At 43.6% G+C, this 24,549-nt stretch overlaps 1 protein-coding gene across 1 annotated transcript in view; it reads right to left on the reverse strand.

The window, feature by feature from the left end:
• The window catches only part of SPMIP2 (sperm microtubule inner protein 2), a gene marked incomplete at both ends in the record, with an annotated part of 39,414 nt that extends 18,365 nt beyond the window's left edge, over nucleotides 1–21,049 (reverse strand). The window contains 3 exons of the mRNA XM_082483068.1: nucleotides 7,359–7,417; nucleotides 14,405–14,637; nucleotides 20,899–21,049. Coding sequence (XP_082339194.1) covers nucleotides 7,359–7,417; nucleotides 14,405–14,637; nucleotides 20,899–21,049 — 443 coding nt within the window. The remainder of the gene's footprint in view (nucleotides 1–7,358; nucleotides 7,418–14,404; nucleotides 14,638–20,898) is intronic.
• Between the last annotated feature and the right edge of the window lie 3,500 nt (nucleotides 21,050–24,549).

Genomic DNA, 24,549 nt, shown 5'->3' on the forward strand with positions numbered 1-24,549 from the left:
GATCTGGGCCTGAGGTTTTCTTTCCTTTGTTTTGTTGCCTTCTTATGTTTGCGCCTAAATTAAACCGTAAGGAGTAAAGAAGAAGGATGGTCTTGCGGTTAAATGTATTCAAGTGACAATCTGGAACTGGGGACTATTTCTGGCTCCACCAAATCTACTGCCAAGGACAAATAATTTAATATCTTTGGGTCTCAGGGTTTTCCCATTTGTAAGATGAGGACGAAAGCCCTCTGTGGGTGACTTGTGCTTGAGTGCTTTGATTCCCAACAGAAAGACCTAGAGAAAATAAATAAAAAACAATTTCCAAATTGATAGTAAAAATAGATAGCAGATAAATAATCTGCCACCAGCTCTTCTCTGCTCTGTCAGAGCGGTTCTGGTTCTTGGTGAGAAAGGGGGTGCTCTGCGCTACCTGTCCCAGAGCCTGTTTGCCACAGCTGGGCTAGTGCATGGAGACACAGGCAGGTGCTGATCTACGTGCCAGCGAGATCTGAGACAGAAAGTGGTATATGTGTAAGAGTTTATCATTTTGCCTCACTCTGTAGGTGTATCTGAACAAGTACTTTATCCTGTTGTATGCACAGGAACAGCACTGAACAAGAGTAAAGCATGAGTCAATATCTCTGGCTTTCTCTGACCGCTCCAGTGGGCTTTATAGTGTTAACGGTGAATAGCAGCGAAATGGTGTATTTATTCATTCTGATTTCACTTGCTCTAATGGGAAGTAATTCCCCTGAAGTCAATGGGATTGCAGTGGTGTAAGAGCTGTATCAATTTCTGTGCCCTCAGGCTGATGATAAAAATAATGTATGACCATCCTGTAGCAAACACATTGTAGATATAGAAAAAGCCTCAGGGCAGGGAAACGTTCTATAAATGATATAAAAGCAACGTATTTAGCAGATGAGCATTGAAAAAGCAGGAGCCTGAGGAAGGCTTGCTGCTTGGCCAGTGTACAGAGCTCTCCCCAATATTTTGCCTTTCCACCTCAGCACGGAGGTTCAGCTCTCCTAGAAACAAGCCTCTTTCACCGGCCACCACTGATGGGCCAAAAAAGTTCACAATAAGTCTTTCTGGCTGCTCCAGTTTCATGATTAGCGTGGGAAGAGGGACCAAAAGTGGGAGGAAAAAGGGGAAGGAGGCTGAGGAACCGAGGGGACAAAACCTGTTGCTGTAGCAGAGCGCAGCCCCCTCCTACAGCAAACTCGGAGCACGAGGCTCAGCCACAGCCAGTGACCTTCCCTTCCCTGCAGCCACAGCCCGGCGCGGTGGCCCCCCACCGCGCACCCCCTCCGCTCCGTGACACTGGCCCTGCGGCTGGAGGGGATTGGGCAATGGGTAGGGAACCGAAAAAGCAGGGTGGATGGAAGCTAAGAAACCAAAAAGGAGTTCAGCAACCTGGGGCTACATAATAGGATGAAATTGGAAAGAGAACAGCGTTGCTTTTTTGGCTTCAAGAATGTGGTATGGGTCATTATTCCTCAAAAAAAAAAAAAAAAAAAAAAAAAGGCGTTTGATCCAGCCTCACCAGGGAGATGTGGCTGCAGTTATTCAGGAGAAGTGGGGTGGGAGGGTGCAGGAGCCACAGGTCCTGGGGGCAACCAGGCCGATGCTTGTGTCAGGCAAGTGAGGAAGTACAGGGTGGGCAGTGGGGGGAAGCAGTAAGGAGATCGTGAAGAAATGTTTTCTGTGCTGTCCCTGCTTTAGTGCAACGGGGCCTGCTTTGGTTCTGAAGGGGTGGGAGGCTCGAGGGAGAGAAAAAAAGAAGACAGAGGTCACACCTCCCTTCCTTTGCAGCTGATCAGTCTTTTTTCATCTATAATAGAGGATTTGGGTACATTCCATACACAACTCTCACCTGATTAGTTAAAGGGGATTATATTAATGCAACTTTGAGTGTACGTAGTCTTAAATCAGCTTTAACTTTACAAGAGCATATTAACCATGGTGATTTTTTTTTTTAAATATACTTTTAAAAATCACTACAAGTATGTCCTGAGAGAAGGTTGCAGCAGTTTTACTGCAATAGCTGAAACCTTTGCGAGCTTTGTGAAAGAAAACTCTGCCTTTGCTGGTTTCATACCCTGGTCAAAAAAATCCCTTTTCACTTCTTAAGTCAAGCCTAGAGAGATTCCCCCAGTAAATGACAGTAAGAGACAGGTTATTCTGAGCGGTGGCTGCGGGAGGAAGGAACAGCTTGCTCCAGGGAGTTGAGGGTGGAAGTTCCTCATTGGAAAGCTACCAGGGAAAGTACCAGTGCCGTGCGGGGAGAGGGTGACTGGGAGATGGGGGAAGCATTTTTAAGGTACGGAGGGAATAAGGGGAGCGAGCCCGGGGAAGTGGTTGGGCTGGGAGATGGTGGTGCTGGTGGATACTTAAACAGCTACGTCACCAGTCCAAAATGTCTCAGTTACTAAAAGCTGCCTACAACTTAGTTATTTGCTTTTTCCAACAAGGAAAATATTATGTCTTGTGGGAAGTCATGAGGATGACATACCCAAGAACATTGCATATTTGATCACTAATAATATAAAGTAAACATCTTTTAAATATTTCCAGCAACATCTGTCCTAGTTTAACTACTGGTTTATGTTGCATTCCTTTATGGAATAATACTCATCCCAGAAAGCAGAGCGTGTGTCACTGCCATCCATTACAAGAATTAAACTTGTGGGATATTCCCTACTGAAGCTGAATTTCCTTCAACCTTTAAAAAATGATTTCTTCTCATTTTCCACCATTGCATAATCCCGATTCTCCAAAAGTTTAAGTGCTTTCCTATGATCTTATATTTTTAATATTTGGCTTGGATAAAAAGGAAGCACGGTGAGATAGTGATTTCACTCATATGGGGGGGGAAAGCCAGAAAAAGGAGCCGCACCAGTTTAATAGAAATACAAGATTAATTTTCTGGAAAAAAAAAGAAAACCAAACAACAAAACATCTTTGAGCCAATAGAAGAGATTAGCTGTGTTCTCTACAGAGGAGAAAAAAATCAATAAATGACTTAAAACTGAAAATAACAAACAATAACAAAGAAGAATATGGACAGAACTCCCCCTATAGCCACAGATGCTGAGGCCACCCAGATAAGGCACATTTGCCCTGTACTAAGGTATGTATGTTATATGTACTAAAATAGAAAGTAATGTATTAAGCAGGTATATGTATTAGCATTTTGGAGGAAAATATTTCATTTTTACTGACAGGCACTGACTTCTTGGTAGATTTACCATTTTTGCCAGAAAAGTAATGTTTTTTACAGCAGAATTTACAATACATTCCACTTCTGAGCAAAAGTGTGGGTATATACCACAACTGAAATAATTCCTTTTTATTTGGGGAAAACAACCCTTCTGTCAGTGAAGAGAGAAAATTTTGTTAGAACAAGAAAACCAAAGAAAAACCTCTTCTTCTGTTACTAGAGTAGTAGAATTCCAGCAACCTCTAAAAGTTCTGGATGTGAATTCTGTGTGACTTTGAATTATGCAGAAAAGTCTTTGGAGGCCATGAAATACAGATATATATTTGTCCTTGAACTACCTCTGGAGAAGTCAAATTTTTCTCTCCTAATATGCGAAGTGGCTGAGAAAAAGCAAACCAAAGAAATGCAAGCACCTTACAGCTCCACCAGGGCTATAAAGAAACTGAGATGTGTCAAATACCAGTTTCCCTGTAGGGATGTTTACCTCTCTTGTATCATCCCAGGAATGTTGCTGGTCACCAAGTTTGGGTAAACTGTAAGAGAAGGGTAGCTGAAGCTGTGCAGGAGAAAGGTTGGGAGGGAGAGGGAAACCCCCAGATTTTGTGGGAGGGCAGATGTCCCGACATAAGATGTGGTCAATTTGTTTACTGAGATGGTACAAGCTCAACCATTCCTGTGGCAGCAGTTCTCCTTGTCCATGCAGCAGTAAATCCTCCCGCCATCAATCTATGGATTGAAAGAGTTGTTTTGCATTTCAGAGCGTCTGTGAGCATTTTGGCTCGCTCACCCAAGCAAGAGGGAAACATGGAGAGAACAGCTGTGTGAGGCTGGGTTTCCCTACGGGGATGTCTACCCCTAGACGAGGTCAGCTTGCCTGCTGATGTTCCTATGTCCATTGTCCATACTATCAGCGTAAATCCCCTCACTTCTCATTGGCATTGAAACCAGTAACCTGGCATTAGACGGCTGATATCACAACATCTCTTCCCTGTAAATGCTGTTGGACTCTGCTTTTGGCTACAGAAGTGAGACAAAGGGTATTGGGGAGTGGGACTGAAACAACAAACACAGCTAGGATTTTTCTTTTCCTTTTTTTTTTTAAGATTAGATGCAGACTCTGCAAATCAGAGATAGCCAGACTGACCTAAAGATCTAGAGTTAGTTTCCATAGCAATGAGACCTATGAGTTCTCAAAATATTCAAGTCTCTATTAGGCTCAAAGCAGATAAAAATAATTTACTTACATAAGGGCATGCCAGATCTCATCCACCAAAGCACTCGTTTTTAAGCGTATGAGTATCAAGATAATGGAGCTCCTCATGTACCTGACTCTTTTGCTTGCCTGGGAAAGAAACACTGCTGGTGAAAAGTGCCTTTATGTCCCTAGCTGTCTCTTTTTTCAACCCTGACACCCCTGCCCAGGACCTTTGCCTGTGCTTCCCGCTGTCGCGTTATCTTTACTGCAGACTTTGGGTTTTTCCATGGCACAGATCGGTTCCTCTCCAGCGAGAATGACAGGCAGCACCGAGCACCATTCCTTCCTCCAGCCTCCTCTCTAACTTGGCTGGGGGCACCCTGGGCTTTCTGCCTGGTGATTCAAGGACACCCTTGCAAAGAGGAAGGAGCACGCTCTGAAAATACGTGTACTGAATAGGTACGTGCTCGCAGGAAACCTCCTTGTCCTTTCTACCCCTGTCTCTTCAGCGAGGTCTAGGTGGAGTTCTAAAGACGTGACTGATCATGCACTGCATTTCCTACCCACAGACCCTACAGCATCCCAACCAGGATGGTGTGAAGGGAACGGGAAGCCTCTGCCACCACGCCACGCAGAGCACACCAACGGGGTAGTGCACCAAGCAGGTACGTCTGGCCACTCTGTAGCTGTCCCCAGCAAACACCACGCTGCTGTTAATTAACCTAATGTAAGTTGGATGGAGTTTATCCAGAATAACGTTGCAAGGCAAGACCTCACATTCAAAATACTTTCGTCTTCCGTTTTCAGTTGTTTTGCTGTAAAAAGGCATAAGAAGCCACCAGTGAACATGCTTGAGTCGAGTCTTTTTGTAACCAGTGGTACTAAGTCATATAATAGCTCGTGAAATTGATCTCTGAGAACACCATGTTCCGTTAGAAAAATCTGAAATATGTTCCTTGTACTCATGAATTGCACTAAAGTTATTTAGCTTAGAAATGCTTTTCCCAAAGTAGCACTGATTATAAGACTGAAGAGAGTCGGGACTGAAAGGTATGGCGGGGAAAGGAAAAAGCCTGTGGTGAAAAATAATCCCCTGAATATTTCAGACAGTTTCTAAAAAAAAATAAATGGTGTTAATGACTTAAAGAATCTCAGCATATTAGGAAGAACTAATTTAATTTTCTAATAGTGCAACCTTCTGTGAGACACTCCATTAACTAATTGAATGCATTTAATTTATTTGGTTCCAACTTGGGTGACTTTGTTTTCCTATCCACCTTCCTATGGCGAAAAGCAAATAAGCCATTCCTCAACCGAAAATTGCTGCTTCTTTGTTCAACAATCAATTTAAACCAGGATTACTTTCCAAGTGCCTAATAAGGTGCATGTTTTATGAACGCTTTGCAAAGACGGCAAAGCTGCAACGCTGCCTGACGGTGCTGGCTGCCTTCCAGCCACGGACTGAAGGCACCGTGGGAGCACAGATTTTGTGGAAGCGATTTTTGCGTTTTAGCTTGTCACCAGGCTACAAGAGTCTCAACAACACACTACTGTAATAACCAAAATAAGCAGTAAAGTTGATAACGGCTTCCCACTCCCGGCACGCTAGGAAGCATAGCCGTGCCGTAGTTTAGAGAGCGACTGCAGCTTTCGAAGCCCTGCTGGCCCATCTGTCCCCGGCACTGCTGCTTCTGCCACCAGTAGTGGAGAACTGAACTCTGCTCTGCGTGGAGATCGGCTTGGAGGACCCGCTCAGGCTTTTCATGGCTCTATATCTGTCCCACGCAGTCGAGCCCTCGGCAGCTGTGGCAGCACTGCCGCTGCTCCAGGGTGTACAAACAGGCAAGGGGGAGGGGGGGGAAGAAGAAATGGCTTAATATGATGTGAGAGCTCCTTGTAGTATGGGGCACTGTGCTGGGAAGCGGTGTCCTGAGGGCAGCAGCTCCCATTCACGGCGTGCGGAGGTGGGAGCGAAGGGGAGGGAGGAAGAGGCTGAGCAGAGCCGTGTCTGTGTGTCCGTCTGCACGACCTTGCCCTCCTGCAGCACCTCTGAGGCAATGCAGAGACGCGGTCATGTCTGCTGAGCAGGGGCAGGACGCGTTTCCACAGTCCCGGGAGCAGGTGGGCATGTTTGGAGACCCGCTGTGACTGTGAATGCACTTCAGTCATCACCTGCTGCTTCCCAGGCGAGTTCTAGGGAGTTTTGGCATTTCCCATTTTCCAGTGGAGGTCATTGCTTTGCACTCATTAGTATACTGTATTTCCCAGTGGTTATTCTTGGGGGAAGAAGAGGAGGAGCAACAAAACTCCTTGGGAGGTCCTTCTCCGTAAATGCCCTCAGTCCTTTGCCTCTCTGTTCTACCTAGGTCTCCCTTATGAATGCTTCGTCACTCAAAGCTCTCAGTCGTGGTGAACCTCTTCAAGTCTTATATATTGCTGCCATGGTGCAAGTTCTTTTCACATGCATGGTTTTGCTGGAAGAGCTCTGTCAGTCTCATAAGGGCTTTTTCTACTGTCACTCTCCAATTTCTGTAACACGTTCCTAGCTGGAGATGATTATTGCTAATTATTGCTTTATAAACCTGAGATGTCTTTCAAGATGCATTAATCAAAGTAACTGGAAAAAATTAGTTCTCACTGAAAACTAAATGGGATCCTGTGAAAGAGGGCTCTCTCTTCAAAGGGGATTAAATATTCCCTAGAGAGCTCTTCTTAGCTGCCTGAGATGTATTGTAGTTTAGCTCTGGAATACTTCTGTTGATTTATGACAAAGTATCAGCTAAATACTCTATTCTCAATGGTTTTCTGCAGTGGTGGGTGCCAGCAGTAGGCTTTCGTTAGATCTGTTGAGCTTCAAAGTCAAGTATGCCAATAATTTGCCTATTCCAGGAATTCTCAGAGAACATGCTCATGGGGCACTGATAAGAGCAAATTTTAAAAAAATTAATAAGTGGTTACCATGGACTTTGGTACCGATGTGTTGCTTTGTCTTCAGCAGCCTGTCGGATCTGTCCTCTCTGTCAAAGAGAAACAAAATGCAGTACAATGTTAACATTAAGGCATAAATGCCACTCTCAAATACTACTGGGGAAGAAGACCAGATCCATTTCCATCTGGAAGATTTAGGTGGAGATATGACAACGAAACTAGAGAATGTGAAAAATAACAACCGCTACTTGCTTCCAAGGGTTGCAGAGACAGTGGGCTTTGACTCATTTAAAATTTGGAAAAGAATTATCTGAACAGGTAATAAAGTGTCGCTCGGAGAAATGCCTGCCTGCAGAATTTTTAGGCAGAGGAAGAGTTGTTGGAAAGGTAAGGGACTGTTTAAAACGCGTCTAAAGGTCACAAATGCAAAACAGAAAAAGGATAAAAGCCAAAGTCCATGACAGACTGTACCTCTGCGATCATGGGACACAAATGCAGCCAGGATAGCAAATATCACTGTAAATAAGTCAAGGTTCAACCTTCAGTAATAAGCTGTTTTTTAAACTTGCTTGAGTGAGAAGAGCACGTGTATTACATTTGTCTCGGGGAGAGAAGCAACAGCACAGCGTATGTGTTTGTCAGCAACACCTACACACCAAGTAGTCTTTATTTGAATTCTTGTCATGCTTATCTGCAGGCAGGACTTGGACCATATGTTGGGAGAAGAATTGGTACAAATAGCTGAATCAGAGCTCCTCTGAAGCTCAACAAAACAGGGTGGCTTAATTGTCCTCCCTGACTTCTCCGCTTCTTCATTTTATTTGCTCGGTGTAATTGTTCAGGTCATGTGCAATCAAACAGCAAAAGTGTCAGACATAGATTAAGCGGTGACAACTGCTTAGGCGATTTCTTTTTCCTTAGCCCACAGAATTCAAGTGGTGTTGAAGCCGTGGCTCATGATTTGCCCAAGCTGTACTTAGACCAGTAGCCGGACAAAGGTTTTGAAATGGCCCAGTCCTCCAGTTTGTCTCCCCACTCACAACTGTCCTTCCCTTCATCTTTGCCATCCTCTTCTCCTCTTTCTCTTTGTTTTCCTTAGGACTGTACTAAAACAGTTATGTCTGTCTGGTGGCCTCCTTCAGCTGCTGAAGAATTTAGACATGCACTTGCAAAAATAAGCATCCTCATTCCCAACCGAAGGCTGAAAAGAGATCCTGTTTTACGTGTGAACCAGAGCCGCAGTTGCAGTAGTAGTAAGTCTGAGCATTTTCCGAGGGAAAACTATTTCCCTGGTGCGGGTGTCATTGCCCAGTTAGAGAAATTACAAGGAGGCAGATGGGAAGATGTTGGTGCTTGGACTCAGGCGCACAGATTTATCTCCTTTGCTCGGATGGAGAGGGACTTGCCATCGCTCCTGTGGCGGTCACAGCAGCAGCAGCACAGAAGGGGCCACGGACCCTCCGCCCACCCCGGGTGCTGCAGGCTGGGCCGGGGCAGGCTGCGGACAACTCCCCCAGAGCAGCCCCCGAGCTGTCTGGGCTGATGTCCTGGGGGACAGACAGCAAGACTGTCTGCACAGGGACATCCTTCACAGCAGTCACTGGGAGTTACATTTTTGGGGGTTGTTTTTTTTTCCCCCTGATAAGGCGTGTTGAGAGATAAGGGGAGCATGCAGCAGCTCTGTTTCTCAGAGATGTCAGAGGAGATAAACTGAAGTTTTCTCTGGCAGACGTGAGCAACTCAGTGTACAAAGTCTAGAAGAAGGGGGCAGCAGCAAATTACTCCTAAAAAATTTTAATTGGGTTTGACTCCACTGTACCATTTGCACAAAAGGGAGATGATTCCTGCCTTGGGGGAGGTTTAAGTTCCCAGATCGTTTTTTGCCTATTACAGCTTGAGAAACAGAGCTCCACTGAGCCTATCTGCCCCCTCTGTACCAGCTGGGTGTGTTCAGCTCCAAGTTCACAGGGTCAAGTGCCTCAAATCAGTTGAATCCATATTGCTTTCGGGGTCAAAAGCACAAGTCCCTGACACCACCTACCCCACGCTTGCTCCTACTTGCCTGGACAGGCAGGCCGGCTATTTCTAGAAAGTGCAAGCAACATCAAGGACCGGGGGATTTGGGCCAAGCGTGAGGTCAAAGCCGACATGACAGAGCGATTAGATAATCAGCTTCTGAAATCAGTAGCTATTAAGCATACGTAGCCCAGACATCACGGTGACTGGCACGTAGCCGTGTTGATGCTGAGAGTCTGTTAGCTGAACCAGCAGCTCGCTGCTGCAAATACAGGCGGTATTTGGGAAGAGCAGATGACCTGCCTCCAGTCCCTCTCCCCCCACCATGGCCATTAGGGGTGGCAGGGCGGGTGGAGTTGTCCTCTGGTTTGGATTTGGCCCATGGATCACAGTGCAAAGCTTTCTGTGTTAGGAGAGGGCTTATCACCACAGAAGCATTTAGATTGTTACCACTTGATAAAAGCTTAATCAAAATGGTATTCTAAAGGGTTTTGTTTTTATGGCCCCAGCTGTCATGGAAACAAGCACAAATAAGAAAGACTAAACTGGAGGAAAAGTCAGAAGTAAGAGGCAAGACAGCTGTTTTGATCAGTAACTTAGGGATTGATGCCCCTTGGGTGTAGCAGGGGGTTTATCAGGAGTACGGCCGGCGAAGCCAACTGCAATTACACACAGCAAACAAAACTCCAGACAGGTTGCTGACCTGCAGAGGCGTCCCACACTGAATGACCTGATCAGGCTTGAATACGCTCGGCCCAGAGATACAAACTTTGTGCTGAAACCCCTTCTTGTATTAAAATCAAGTATGACTAAAGTATGACTTTTGCTATCGTATATAATTTTTCCTTGCTTTTAGTAAGCGCTTATGCAGAACTATAAGTGTGCCTGGTACTTCACCGATCAGAGAAATTGCTTCCCTTCAGCGATTGCTCAACGAGGGTGGGGGCAAGGACTTCTTGCGGAGAGATTGCATAGCATGAAAGGCAGCTAGCTTCAGAGATGGAAGTGCATAACCCTTCTGCAATGCATTGATTTTCACTCTCTTGCTATTATGAAATAGGACCGGTGGTTATTTCTGTAATTATTTTATTTACTGGAAACCAGCTAATGATACTTATGAATTTGAGCTCAATTTTGCGAAATGTTCTACCAGGAAAGTAAAAGTATTGTAAAAACAGTTTCAAAATGTCTTTTTTTTTTTTTTTCTATTTTGAAGGAAAAATAAGTGGTTTTGGTTTTCAAATCCTAGAAAAATATTTTTGTTTTGGTTTACCCAAAGTATTTTCTTCCCTGTGTTTTCAAGTTCATTGGCCAAATACAAATAACAGGTTCTTTCATCCTTTTCTGTGGATACAAAGAGAGTGTCTGTTCTGTCCGTTTGTCATTTTAACTAAGGAATTTCCTTCGCACGTATTCAAACTGATTGTTGTCTTTTTTTCTATCTGAAGGGTTACTGTATTCTTTATCTTGAAAAATTCGTCGTACTACAAAATAATATTTTTGTCTCTACAAAGACGTTATTTAAAACATCATCTAGAAAAATCATCCTGAAGAAACCAAAAGCGCTTGTCTATAAAGAGAGTGTGTTTGTTTGGTGCAATCAAGGAGACATAAATAAGGGTTGCAAAGTGTCATCTCTATGGTGACAGCATTAAGGCCCTTGTTCAGCATGCAATGTGCTTTCGTGTTCAGAAATTTTGGGGTGTTAACACTGGCAGAAGCACCGTGAGTTATGAATTACCACTTTGTACAATATGTTTGAAAGCATTACTCAAATCAGGCTGGGTGTCTTAAACACGCTTGGTTAGAATAGCTCAGCAGCGTCTCTCTGGTGTAAAGGAAAGTCAATATAAGAACTATATAATAGCTTAAAATTTGTTAAGGATCATATGATAAATAATGAACTGAAAGCTTTATTTTTCTAATAAATTGTTCCAAAAGCTATTTATTGTAACTTCCCTAAGCATCTTAAATTGTTTTTATTTTAATCGGAGAGCAATATCTGCAGATCAGAAATGAGAGTAGTGAAATTATTTGTTGGTGCTTAAATATTTGAGAGAGAGACTTGGAATCCATGTCTGCTATTGATTTTACGTGAAGAAAATGGTTCAGATCTGTTCTAGTACTAGAAAAAGCCCACTTAGAAATACAAAGTAGACCGTAAAATCTATAGACTATAAAAAAGAAACCCCACTGCATACTGAAAGTTCATTCTATATTGGAGAGTTCATTGATGGATAGATAGCTGATAATGGAAAAAAACCCAAAAGTGTTGCATTATGCTAAATTTAACTGCCCTTTGCCACCCAGGGATCCAGAGGCCAAGGCAGGAGGACCTCGGGCCGCCAACACAGAGCTCAGCTTTTGCTGGCCTTTCTCCTAGCCGGAGCCACAGGATGTGTCAGGCTGGGACAGCACACTATATGCAGCAGCTTCTTCCATAATTCAGAGAGACCTAACGTCCCCCTCCTCTACTATTAAAACCCAGACTGTGGGATGGCACACGGCAGTGCCCCTGGGATGTGCCTACTCCCGTCAGACAAACCTTCCCTAAATGACTGCTGCTTCCTAAGAACAGACAGCTCTGCACAAATGTACCAAAGTGCCCCTTAGTACTGCACGTTGGCGCTTTCTTTTTGTTAAGAAGGAAAAGAATTCAAGTGCGTGTTGTTACATTCAGAAAGGCAATATTGCAAACCGAGTGACACTTGTACATGGAGCTTATGGAAGTGTGTAATATATATGCACACCCCTATTTGTGTTTTTACAAGTTCGGACTCTCACCGGATTCGTTTCAGCAGGGAAGTTTTTTTGAGTAATAGCAGGAGATGTTAGTCAATACAACAGTTCTTGCCAGGACTGTACCTCTATTTAGACTTTGCAGAGAAGTGCTCAGTGAAGATTCAGGCTTTGACCTAGAAAGGTGGTGTACAGCAGGAACGCAAAAAGGGTGTCCTCGGGGACCAAAAATGAGGCTTGCAGAGTGCCTGAATGCTGCTGACTTCTATCTCCCTGCATCGCATTAAGTCATAACGAATCAACCCCTAGAAACTAAAGATTTATCAGTTTCATATCACATATCACTTCCTTTCAGGTAGATCTGATACAGTTAGGCTTCTTAATTTCAACGGCTAGTTAACTTGGACAAGTAGCTTCATCCACTTAATACACTTCCACCTGCAGCTACTTTCATGCTGTGCTACTGAACATATTCCTTGTTTGGGAACAGCTGTGAGTAGGGGAAAACAGATTGGGTGAGTTCCTTCTCTTCCCCTTCTCTGCATCCAGGTGGGAGGATCAAAAAGGAAAATCTACCCCTGTCTTGCTTTTCTTCCCCCTGGAGAGGGGGGGAGGGTCTGTTGTATGCTTGGGAAGAGAACACCAGATCCCCATGAGGACCAAAAAGGGCAGCTGTTCAGAGCTGGTAGCCCAGTGCCTCGTCTTTTCTACTTGAGGGGACTCCAAGTCAGCTACAGATTCAAGGGAGCCCTGCAACTTCTCTTCAAGGGTCCTCAAGAAGCACAAAAGACTACTGAAGCTCAAAAGTTGGTTTCGTATGAGCAGATATTAAGTCAAGGTAAGTTTTATAAATGCAGAAACCTGACTGAAACCAGACTCTGAGAGGTTTGTACACACACCTCTCGGCTTGCTCAATCCAGGTGGCACAGGTCTGCTCTTCCAGGTTCACTCCTGCTCTAATAACCTTTCACCAGCTTCCTGGATTACAGCAAATGCTACACACCGTCCTTTGGCTCCCCAAAGTTATTTTTCTTTCCATCACTTTAGGAATCTGTGCATCTAATCCCAGTTATGACACAACTTTCCAGTTCCCAAGATTTCTTATTTCTACTTGTTTTTTCTAGCTGTCTCCCTCTGTCTTGGGAAGCTTCCTCCGTGCCAAGCAGGCTCATTTACTCCCAGGAGGGACTAATTTCCCTTCCCCTCCCTGGGTCCACTTAATGAGCTATGTCTATTTTCAATATGGTGTATAACAGACAAAAACCATGAATAACTTCTGTATTTCCTCTATTTTTGGTGGTTTAAGAATGGTATACTTGGGGGTTATACAGCGTTCAATATAGACACACTGCAGCATGATGTAAGAGCATCTGAAAAAGCTTGTTTTAGGAATTAATATTATAGTGTTTTTCATACAGCCCTAAAAAAATCAAACACCTAGCCTATTTGGGGCTTCTAAAACTACTATGCAATAAACATAGCAAGATTAAATATATCCATATCATCACATGTGAGTTTGCATGTGTATGTATAAGAAAAATGCGATCATCATATCTACATATATAAATAGAAACTAAATTGTTTTCAGGAATCAAGCTGTAGGACTTTTTATTATAACCTTTCGCAAATACAAATTTAGCTGTAATTAGATGCGTAAGTAAGAGGTTCAAAATGGGGACCTAGAACAACGGAAAGAGAAACAAATTCAGGTGTCCGAAGCTTGTTAGCTACTTCTGCACCCCACGCCCCGCATGAGACTGAGTAACATGCAGGTTTGCAGAGTTACCGGGGGTCTTTAAGCCCCTGCGAGCACTCGAACCCTGCAGGCTTCTGGTCACACAGAGGCTGCAAACCCGACACTTTGGGTGTCTTGGCAGCATTTGGGAATCGCCCAGGTGGAATCACTTGATGGCTCATGTTGCGTTAGACCTCGCTCCCTCAATCAGCTCCTTCCGCACCTCTGTCTGCTCTAGTCATGTGGAAAAATCCAGCCCGTAGCCACTCAGCCCTTAAAAGCAACTGTTGTATTATGTTAAGTAGGATGCTTTAATCGGGTTATTTTTCAGGCAGCTTCATCCACCTGGGAGCCTGACTTCGGGCAAACTGTCACAAAAATATTTCTTGAAGCTTCTATAGGTCTGGCCTGATGTTTTGCTTAGTGCAGCTTTTAACCTAACAACAGCTGTATTCTCTCTTGTTCCTTGCTTAGTCCATAATTAACGTTAGTCCTCACGATAGTTCAGAACGCAACTGCAAAGCAGAGCAGAAGTTTATTCCGCCTTCTGCGACTCAGGTAATTTCAAATATGAAGTCTTCCTTACCTTAATCTGCGCTCCCCTCTGGAGATGTTTCCTGGTGAAATGGCTGAGCTCCCTCACACCCCACCCGATTTCGCCAGGGTAGTGAGGTCTGCGAGGTGATAGGTATGAAGGACGGGGGGCTGAGCGCCACAGGTACTTAACATCGCTGGTACCCTCTATTGCTGGAGATGTCGCTCCTATGTAGTGAGTATGCTCAGGCTTCCTTGTTCTGTAATCACGTATAGCATCTGGGCCTTATAGATGGAAAAGACAGAGAAACTCATTATTTCAATTATTTTTGCTACTAACCTACTTCAGCACGTTTTATTTCCTTTTATCTTACTTATAATGCAACAATGTTATATAGCTGTTCCACTTTGCAAGAACATTGTACTTGTTACACCTTTTGTTGGAGTGTGTCTCCCGGAGTGGGGTTCACGTATGGCTTTTTTCACTGAAACATTCTTTTTTCCTGCTCTGAAAATCTGGCTATTGAAAAGGGCGCACGACATGAATCAAAATCATCCTCCTTCTGGTAAAAAGCAGCGTTTTGATATTTTTGATTGGGTGCCTACCTGTTAAAATAGTGCTTTCAGATTTATTTATATAAACGTGTTCAGGGAATGAATGCGTGTTAGCCAAAGATATGAACTTAAAGTGGCTTTGGTTTACTAAATTAAGTCAATACAGGTATTCTAATCCAGAATTAAAGTGGCTTTCATTCATTTTAATTGATTTCAATGTCAAGTTAAAATATCATTCAATGCAAAGTTACTTTAAACAACAAAGCCCAGTGATTTTAAGAGACTTCTTTCAGGTCATTCAGAGATGTCTCTACAAGGAATTTTAGTGCAGTTACAAAAGGTTCTGAATTTATGGAAGGAGATGCTGTTCCAGCTGATCAGGTGCACATCCAGAAGGCACAGTACAAGAACAGCGAAGCGAAGCCATAATCCTTGCTGGCCCACTGAGCCTTCAGGTGGGACATCTGGCTGGGAAGCGTCACAGCTCCCGTCCAGCCCGAGTACCTGAGTTTTCCTCGGTTGAAACTCGAGGCGTGGGAGGGTGGAGACTAAGGCACAGAGCTGACCTCAGAGTTTCACTCAAGCTGAGGTTCACCAGTAGCCTCCACACCACACTTTCACAGTCCGTGAAACAGAGGCAATGATGCTCTTTGCAAGGAGCACTGTGAACTAACTTCATAATCTGCTGTTACGGTCTGTATGGACTAAATATAAATAAGTAAATCAAGTATTTAGGAAACTGCTTTAGCAACACATAGCTAGAAAGTTAACCTAAGGGCTTGCGATTGCAAGCTGCGCCTCTCACCTGTGCAGGCAGGGCAAGAGTGTTATGCGAACTCATAAATCACCAAAGTCTTTGCAGCCTCAATTTACAGCCTGAGATTAGTATTGATGTTTTTACTGCCAAAACTGAGGGTTGTTAGAGCTTGACAGCATGTGAAGGCAGATTCTATGTTAATGGTTATTACAAAGCACTTGGATAATAGCTTCAAAAAAGATACCCCAAATTTGGTATGACTAAGTTGTTAAGATCATGATTGCCTGAGAGGGACAGTCTTGTTACCATTTCCATCATCACCTCTATAACTGGAACTTTATAAGGATTCAGCCATTGAATATCATTTAGCCAGACAAACCCCACACAGGTTTCCAGCTGAGAAGCAAATATCTGTCACTCATGATTGTGGAAAAAAAAACAAACCCAAACGTAAATCTCTAGAACTAGTGGAAGACAGGTCTTAGAGCATCAACCAGTGTTCCCTTTGCACCAGGCTCAGCCCTAAGGCTTTGTCACACAGAGAGTTTATAAAGCATAGTGTGGGGTTAGGCCTCTGGAAAAGCCACAAGCTATGTTTTCAGTTAAAAGGACAAACCATTAGAAGCGTGCTGACAAAGTCTCCTACTGGAGCAGCAGCTGATGATGCCAGACAAATTCATTGCTGGTATAGATTTAAATCAATTCCCTGCTGGTCTACTGATATTTATGCGATTGCTTTAGCTAGTAGAGCTGTATTGATCCCGGCTAAGGATGAAAAAAAAATAATCATCCTCCAAACTATCATAGTTACCAGAAAATAAAAACAAAGGTGCAAAACGGGAGGGTGAGTTTCCACATGGGGCAGCTGTTGAAAATGGATGAAGCAAAACAGGAACAGAAAGGAACTCTTTCTGTGAAATACTTGGGGAGTTATTCCCAAAAAGTTTCCATAATTATACGTTAATCCAGCTGAACTTTCAAGTGTAGATAATACTCGACTCCTATTCCTAGGCAAGGGATTCATTTCCAAGCCATATGTCTTCACAGGATCCATATTAACTGAAAATAGATCACTATGTGCAGAGACAGTTGAAACAAAGATCGCTCCAGTTCAGTTCAAAGTCAGGATAGCCTCTCAGTAAAGGCTGATGATTTTTGTTTTGACTGTATTGCATGGAAAGGGAAGGGAACCTTTTAAAACCAGGTTCAGTCCTATTCAGCATGGGGCCAAATTTTAAACGTGAGTAGTTCGTGCAATGCTTCCTTTAACATCGTATCCATATTTCCAGCATCCTGTAATCTAATCAGCAGCTGAGCTGTGAGGAGCAGGTACTAACTGAGCCTGCTTCTCCATGTTAATAGCTGGTGCACAGTGTGGTTCCAAGGCCTCTGCACGATGGGGTCCTGCTAATTTATAACATTTTTCATTGTTAATTAAAGGCGAAAGGGACATTTTCCCAGGATTGTTTCACTAGTCCAGTTTACAGCACAGCTGCATCAAAAACAGTCGCATCAGCACAAGTGCAGAGGCAGTGGACTGTGTCATAGGTGCAAAAATAAAAAGCAGGAACCACTTAAATCAACTTTGCTGCCAGAGAAAATATAGCTTGGAACTACGTCCTGATTTTTCCATCAGGTTTATTATTTTTCAACTCCATAGTCTGGACTCTCATGTAACTGAACATTCCTCTGTCCGGAGAAGAATCTTCACTAATTACGTGTGTTATTGTTCTGTCTGGGCTTCGGAAGAAACAATGTATTTGAATAATCGGTAGAAATAGAATTGTAATTTAATAGAAAGTCAAGCGGCCTCTCAATGCTTCCCACTGTGTGATTAATAATGTGTAAGGAATGCCTTCTTGTTTGCCATACAGAAAGCAAAGTTTAGACTTTCGTTCTTCCTTGCAGAATAAGGGAAAGGGTAAAGAAAGAATATCAATTATAAATGTTCCATTAATAAGGATGAAGATGGAACATATCTGTCACTGGGAAAATCCCTGGCTTGATTCCCGAGGGACTGCCTCTCAGCAGTTTTGGCTTAGCAAAGGCGTTTGAGCAGGCTATTCTTGGTCAGATAAAGAGAGGCGCTGCTGGCAGCGCACACTCTGTGGAGACTTGAAATCTCTACAGTATGCTCCCCAGCTTGGGCCAGATGCACCGGTTCTCTAGGCACCGTGAAAGACATATTTATTTGATCAAGGTTTTGGAGAGGGCTGTGGGTATATTCCCAGAACGAGCAACGGGGGAAGAGAGGATGGCAAGAATGACGGTTATTTAAATAACACTGAGACTGGTTTTCCTTTTGTTTCACTGTTACTGCTGAAATATTAATTATAAGCTAGGGCACTTAATTTTATTTATATTAATGTAAATAAATAATCATGTAAATCCTAGCAGCCTTATTCCCCAGCAAGCACATATGTGAGTAGGGTCTATTTAAAAGCACAGAGAACCAAATCATTGCTAAATACGGAACCATTGCTCGCATTTACAACACCCTTTAGGGAATTGGTGTCCTCCCACTCCCTCAGCAACAACAGAAATAGTTCATCTTACCGGCCAAACAATAACTTCCAGATGACAACAATTTGACCAGCTGAAGCTGGTGGTTAGGATTACTACTGGTGGTGGATACAGTTAAGCATATTTTGTGTGAGGTTTCAGGGAATCAAGGTCAAAATTGGCCTTGTCACCCTGTGATGAACATCTTTAACCTAACCTACGCCATACAAACATATAGCAAATACCATGAGTTGTGCTTGGTATTGCTCTGATTAACTCTTTTCAAATTAATTCCATCTGCGGACTTTCTTTTTCTGGAGTAAGAGCTCCTGGTTCCAGTTTAACTGGAACATCCCAATTGCTTTCCAGTATAAAATGGCCACAGCTGGCGTTATCTAGGAATAGCTATTTCATGAAGGCTTAATGAAAAGCATAAGCAGGCCCAAGATGCGTGTTTACAAAAGAACCTATTAATTTCCATGTGAGTTGCAGATACTCCATGATTTGCAGGAGTGAGCTGCTCGGAAAACAGAGCCGCAGGGCCAGTGATTCTGAATCAGTGATAAGAAGGTTTTCTGTTCTGTCTTAAAACTGATAAGTCAAGCCAGACCGAGTGCTAAATATCAATTTGTGAATGAGAAATGGAGAAATAATTAAAAGCTTAAGCTCTGTTACAGACTATAATTTCAAACATCATTCAAAATGCAAATATGTCTCTCTGGCTTATTTTACTTCCATTATTTTCTCCAAAAGATGGAGGCAGAATTTCAGCGTCATAAGCTGCTTTCCATCTTTCACCCATTGAATACATCTCCTCTTGAAAAGCACCGAATGGCAGTCAGTAAACAGAGGTAACCACTTGTCAGGGTCAGCACAGGCATCAACAGTAACTGCATCTCACGGCTGGTTCTTTGCCTTTTTTTCTGCCTATCTTTAGAGAAAAAGATATCTCGGATATCTTAACCTCCTGGGTATACCCGTGTAAATGGCAATCATGATATTCACCTGCCTGGTGTAGGAATCCACCCTCTGAGAACTACCCTGAGATCATCACCATCTAATATAAGCCACCAGCACTGGGTGGGATGCCACATGCCATTTCTTTGCAGCACTGCCAGCTTCAGCCCCTTTGCCTGTCTGCCCAGGGCGTTCAAACAACTGTGTCTCCACCGCACGGTAAAATGCTTCGTTTTTTTTCCTGGTTATTTTTAACACATATCTGTTCACTGGTCTCATTTTCCATGTGGCCTCGGAGGGTGGCTCGGGGAGGCACAGTTGTGTCAAAACAAACAGCGCAAGATGGGAACAAGTGGCCAAAGGACAGAAACACTGAAGCCGGTGTTGCCCCAAGGAGGACAGGCATGCACACAGGTGTAAATGCCTTTGGGTCCCTGGGGGGAACTGCACGCAGACTGGGGGCTACAGCAATCAGCAGAGGAAATCACAAATAGCCCATCGGTTGCAGCACTTGTGCAGAGTGTGGCAGTTCAGACTCTCGTATAGTCATCTTTCTTCTTTAGCACGTTCCTTCTCTGCATATGTGTTATGAAGACAATGATAATGGGGCCATTTTAGACACAAGACGTGTCATTTTCATACCCTAGTTAGATATCTTCCAAAGGTAACCCGTATCAGCCAAGCATACTTCAAGTAGCATTTAACTCTGTTTTCATTTGCTTAGTTTCTTCTCATAAATTTGATTAAGAGCCTGAGACTGGAAGAGAGCGGATGAAATAAAAGCAAGCTCTACCCTCCTGTCACCTGCTAACAGTCATTCAAGCAGTTAATCGGGATTCTCTCTGAGAATGACTGAAATGATACAGTGAAGAAGTCCTGCTTGGTCAGGTTTATCATTCAGTTTATCATCTTTGCTTCCTTGAGAGGATGGTTTCTGAGGCCATTTGAGAAGGTCAGACTCCTTTTGACCTTAGGCTTGCCAGTTGGGTCGGAAGACCTTCTAATCTTAAACCATCGGAAACAGAACAGTAATTGCGGGCCTGCCTAGAATATTAGGAACTTGAAACATAGATGCTTGGCTCTTTATCTGAAGAGTCCTAGAATGCATATGGAATAATATGCTAATTGTGAACCAATCTGCTAACCTGAAAATCTGCAATAACACACTTGCTCCGTTACAAGCAACAGAACTCTATAAATAACCAGGTGAAATTTACTTTTGCCTTTACAAGCTATCAGTGTCACTAATAGCAAGCTGTGCATTCTCGATTAGCGATTGTGTTGCTGCGATTAAGTTACTCCTGGTGCTTTAAAAATAACCTTGACTATTCCTCTTGTCTCAGAATTGCCTGGCAGAAATCATTCAGAGGAGCAACGCCTGTGTCACACAATACCTTTGCGATGTTATTGGATTAAGGACAGTCAGCAAGAAGAGTCCAAAGCACTTTCCAAGATTAGTTTCTCAGGAAAAGCGCTTTCCCCAGAAAACGTATGCTCCTAAGAGAGTGTAATCCACCATCTACTGAGAGTAATAACAATCTTACCATGATATTAGATAAAAAGCAGGGTAGAAAAGCTCTTTGGTAGAAAAACCTCTTAGAACAGCATACAGCACGGGCATGGGATTGAAATAGGTTTATCCAACTTGACATTTTTTCTGAAACTTGTTCTATTTTAATGGTATTAACAATGCTGCAGAAGAGTTGAGTAGGTAAACTGACAGGCTGGTTTTGTCACCGGGTGCTATTTATACAACTTAGACCATGCAATTTTACCACTATGTGCTCCTTCTGACAAGGAGTGGGGATGGTATCGTGTCGGCTCATAGCGAACGGGCAGCTCAGCATGACCTCCGGATATGATGCCACTGAGTATATTGGTGCTGCACCTATATCTTGAATATTGTGTGCTGTTCTTGTTCCCCATTCTTACCAATCTCATGAAATGATCTGTTAAAATGAGAAAAGGTACTGAAAGTGGTCAATGTGGATGTACTTATCTACCTGTGCCATTCTGTTAATTTTAACAGCTGAAAATTAGCAGTAATCTGGAATTAAAGGCAATGTATTTGACTCCACTTTTTCGGGAAGTCTAAATACATTTTATGTTCTCTCTCAGAAATGACCAAAGAGGCTCTAGTAGAGAACTGTTAAATAACAACCTTTCTGAAGAAGGTGAATAAGGAGAAGCTGCAACATTTCATAAACCAAAACCTAAAATTAAATTGCTAGGAATAGATTTAAAACATCAAAGGAAGTTCTTTTTCATGCAGCTCATAGCTAAATTGAGTCACCTTTTGCTGCAAAGAAGTTGCAAGGCAAAAATTGTGAATGAGGTTTAAAAGTAATTTGGCGAGGATATTAGGCGATACAAATTCTTAATCTGACCCAAAACTGCAGGGTTTTTTTTGTTCCTGTCACTCGTACTCCAATAGCAGAAACTACAGCTGTGTATAACTTGAAGGCACATACTCATATATGCAGTACTACTGGAATACATATACTGTATTGTAGCACATCTTACACCATCCAGATATTGTTTCTAGTACTTTGGCATTTAAGGAAGAAAGACTATCAAAGTGCAACTTCTACAGTTCTTGTTTAATTATAACGAGGTGCAAGTGCACTGAAATGTATGAGTCTCTAAACTTGTACTATTCAAATATCATTATTAGTGTGAATCTATATACAGGCTGTCACTATAATTGAAAAGCAGCCTCCAAGACAAATTCAGACTCATTTCATGAAGGTGCATATTTTTTTGGTCCATCAGTTTTGTTCTTCAGCCTGCTCCTTCATACTGGTGCATTTGAAATTCAAATGGAGCTGTAGTAGGAAAACATCTCTGTAACCGCTGTTAACTAGAAACGCTGAGAAATCCTTGCTGGCGCTCAGCAGGAGGTCTGCGTTCAGCCCCTCGGACCAGAACCACCTCCTCCCCTCGAACACCACCAGGGCTTTTTCTTTAATATGCAGGTGCGGGGCACACTTTTTAAGTAATGAATGAGAACTGCTGAGTGGGGCACAAAAGCTTTCAGATTGAAAAAGTATCCAGTTCATGTTACTGTCTCTGGATGTGCATGCATGCGTGTGCCTGCCACACAATAAATTATCCCTTGTGGCTGAAAAATACCCAGGTACTAACTTGATATAAAAACTGTAAACAATGAAAGTAGGGTGGTGGGGTTTTTTAATATTTAGGCATCAAAGTGTCCAAGGGAACAAAAAACTGGCAGCGTTTAACGTGTATTTTAGGCCACCACTTAATCTTTCTTCGTGCTGCTTCTACTTTAACCAACGATCTGTCGTGTTAGAGTGCACTGGGTGAAGGCCAGCAATGAACACAGGCAGTAATGTTGCCCTTCCCCTGTCCCTGTAGGACCTGCAGTCCTGCTCCAGGCTGAAGCAGCACCCCACCATGTGAGGGACTCCGAGAACCCTGGTGTCATCACCTACCCGAGAATATCACCCTTGCCTCCATCAGTGCCTTCCCCACCGAGCTTCTGCGGGGGCAGGAGGGCACGGCATGGGTTCTTCTTGCCTGGGAAGGGTCCAACCTGTGCTTCACCTGGGCTTTTCTGTCCACCACCGCGGTAGCTGTGGGCTCTTCCCCCCACACAGGTGCTAAGGACCAGTGCATTGTGACATATCGCACCCTCGGCTCTCTGAATGTTCCCAGTGTTGGCCTGGCCAGACCCCTCCTGCAGCCGTCCTTGGAGACCTGACTCTAAGTGTGGCCCACATCTGTTTCCATGGGTGCAATGAGTCTGCTGGAGACTGCCTGTTGACACGTAAAATGATCTCTCTGTAGGAAACTAGAGACCCTGACTTTTGGGGTTTCAGCTGCTATTTGCTGCTTCAGAGGGCCTTTATCCAAAAAGGTGGCTTCTGGGCACCACTAGTGGCTCTTCAGGGTCCTCTACTCCATGAAAGTGGTCTCAGTGAGGACATGCGGGTCTTTTTGTAGAGTTACTTTTTCTCTGGTTCACACATTAATTTTGTTGAGATTTTTTTTTTGGTGCTGGCGAAAGATACGAGATAAGAGAGCCTCAGACAAAAGTCTGGCTCGTGTGCGTGTCGGGGCTGCCTTGATTTCTGCCGATCCTCCAGCTGCTGGTTCCATCTGTTGTCTCCTGCTTTTTCTTCCACTTGTGAACACCTTAGGGCATGAGCCATCTCTATGTGTGCGAATCCAAAGGGACCGGTAAGGTGCAATACAAATCCTCAGTGCTTCAGGAGTACGTACAATATTAAAAATGCTCAGCGAGAGATTTCCAGTATATTTCCAACCGCATCTGAAATAAGACTTCTAATTAACGAATAATCAAGGAAAGCACAGTGTTCGTTAACACTCTAGTTAAACATACACGGCAGCTCTGATTTGTGTGCTGAGGCTTTTTTTTTCTTGTTGCTTTAATAGTTTTTCCCAGCTGCCCCTAAAGGGCAGTATCTGAGCGTGTGGTTGGTGATGCTTGTCTGTACACGCTTGCTGGTGGACACTGGCTCTGAATCACCAAGGGTTACTTGTTCAACAACATTTTGCTGCTGGCTCCTCCTCTTGACCCTCCAGCTGTTCCTCCCAGTGTGACTTGTCTCCGTCTCTCCTCCTCATCCCAGTCTGCTCTCTCCCATGTCTCCCTCCTCCTTCCTTCCCTTTCCCAACAGCCTCTTCCCCAAGCCTTTTGGCCAGCTCATTTTGTGGTCTGTCGTGCCAGAATGCTTCTGCCGGGCATCTCCAGGGCCTGGGCACAGACTCCTGCTGTCATCTGCAACAGTGTGCCATGCTAACTTGCAACTGGGAGGCAGCACGCACAGACTGGCTTCGTCCTCAAGTCCTCGTCTTCTTCGTGGAAAAGTGTAGCAGTTTAAAACACCAGTGTAGTTGAAGAGGTGTTACGCTGGCACAAGCGATGCTGCACTTGTTTAGGTGTGCTGATGTTGGTATTGATTTTCGTACAGGAAGGGGGATAACCGTCATTTTTCTTGTCTGTCTTTACGCTATGCAAACTTCTTCCACGATTGATGGTACGTGTCTCATCATGAAAGTAAAAGACCACCCTTCTAATTGGCATGGTTATATTTTGTACAGAAAAAGCTTAGTAAGTCACAGAAAGACAAAGGGTGGGAAAATATGGCTGCTGTGTCACTGGACTGCAGATTAAACCATATGACTTCAAAATTTGCAGCAGCAACGAGAACAGTTACGTCAGTAAAAAGACTTGCTAAAGCGCCTCTGGTTTTGGAGCAGCTGCATGGTGGACAGCAGGACTTCCTCAGGCCTTACAAACAAGCTGTCTTGCTGGAGGGGTCTGTTTCTGAGATGGAGGGAGATATGAGGCAACACTGGAGCTGAAGCACGTGTTCTGCTTTTTCGACCTGCTTAGACTCGGTAGTTTGTTTTCTTTTAAAATGGAGTTTCTAAATGAA

Source organism: Vanellus vanellus (genome assembly GCF_965231255.1).
Source record: "Vanellus vanellus genome assembly, chromosome: 4".
NCBI classification, from domain to species: Eukaryota; Metazoa; Chordata; class Aves; order Charadriiformes; family Charadriidae; genus Vanellus; species Vanellus vanellus.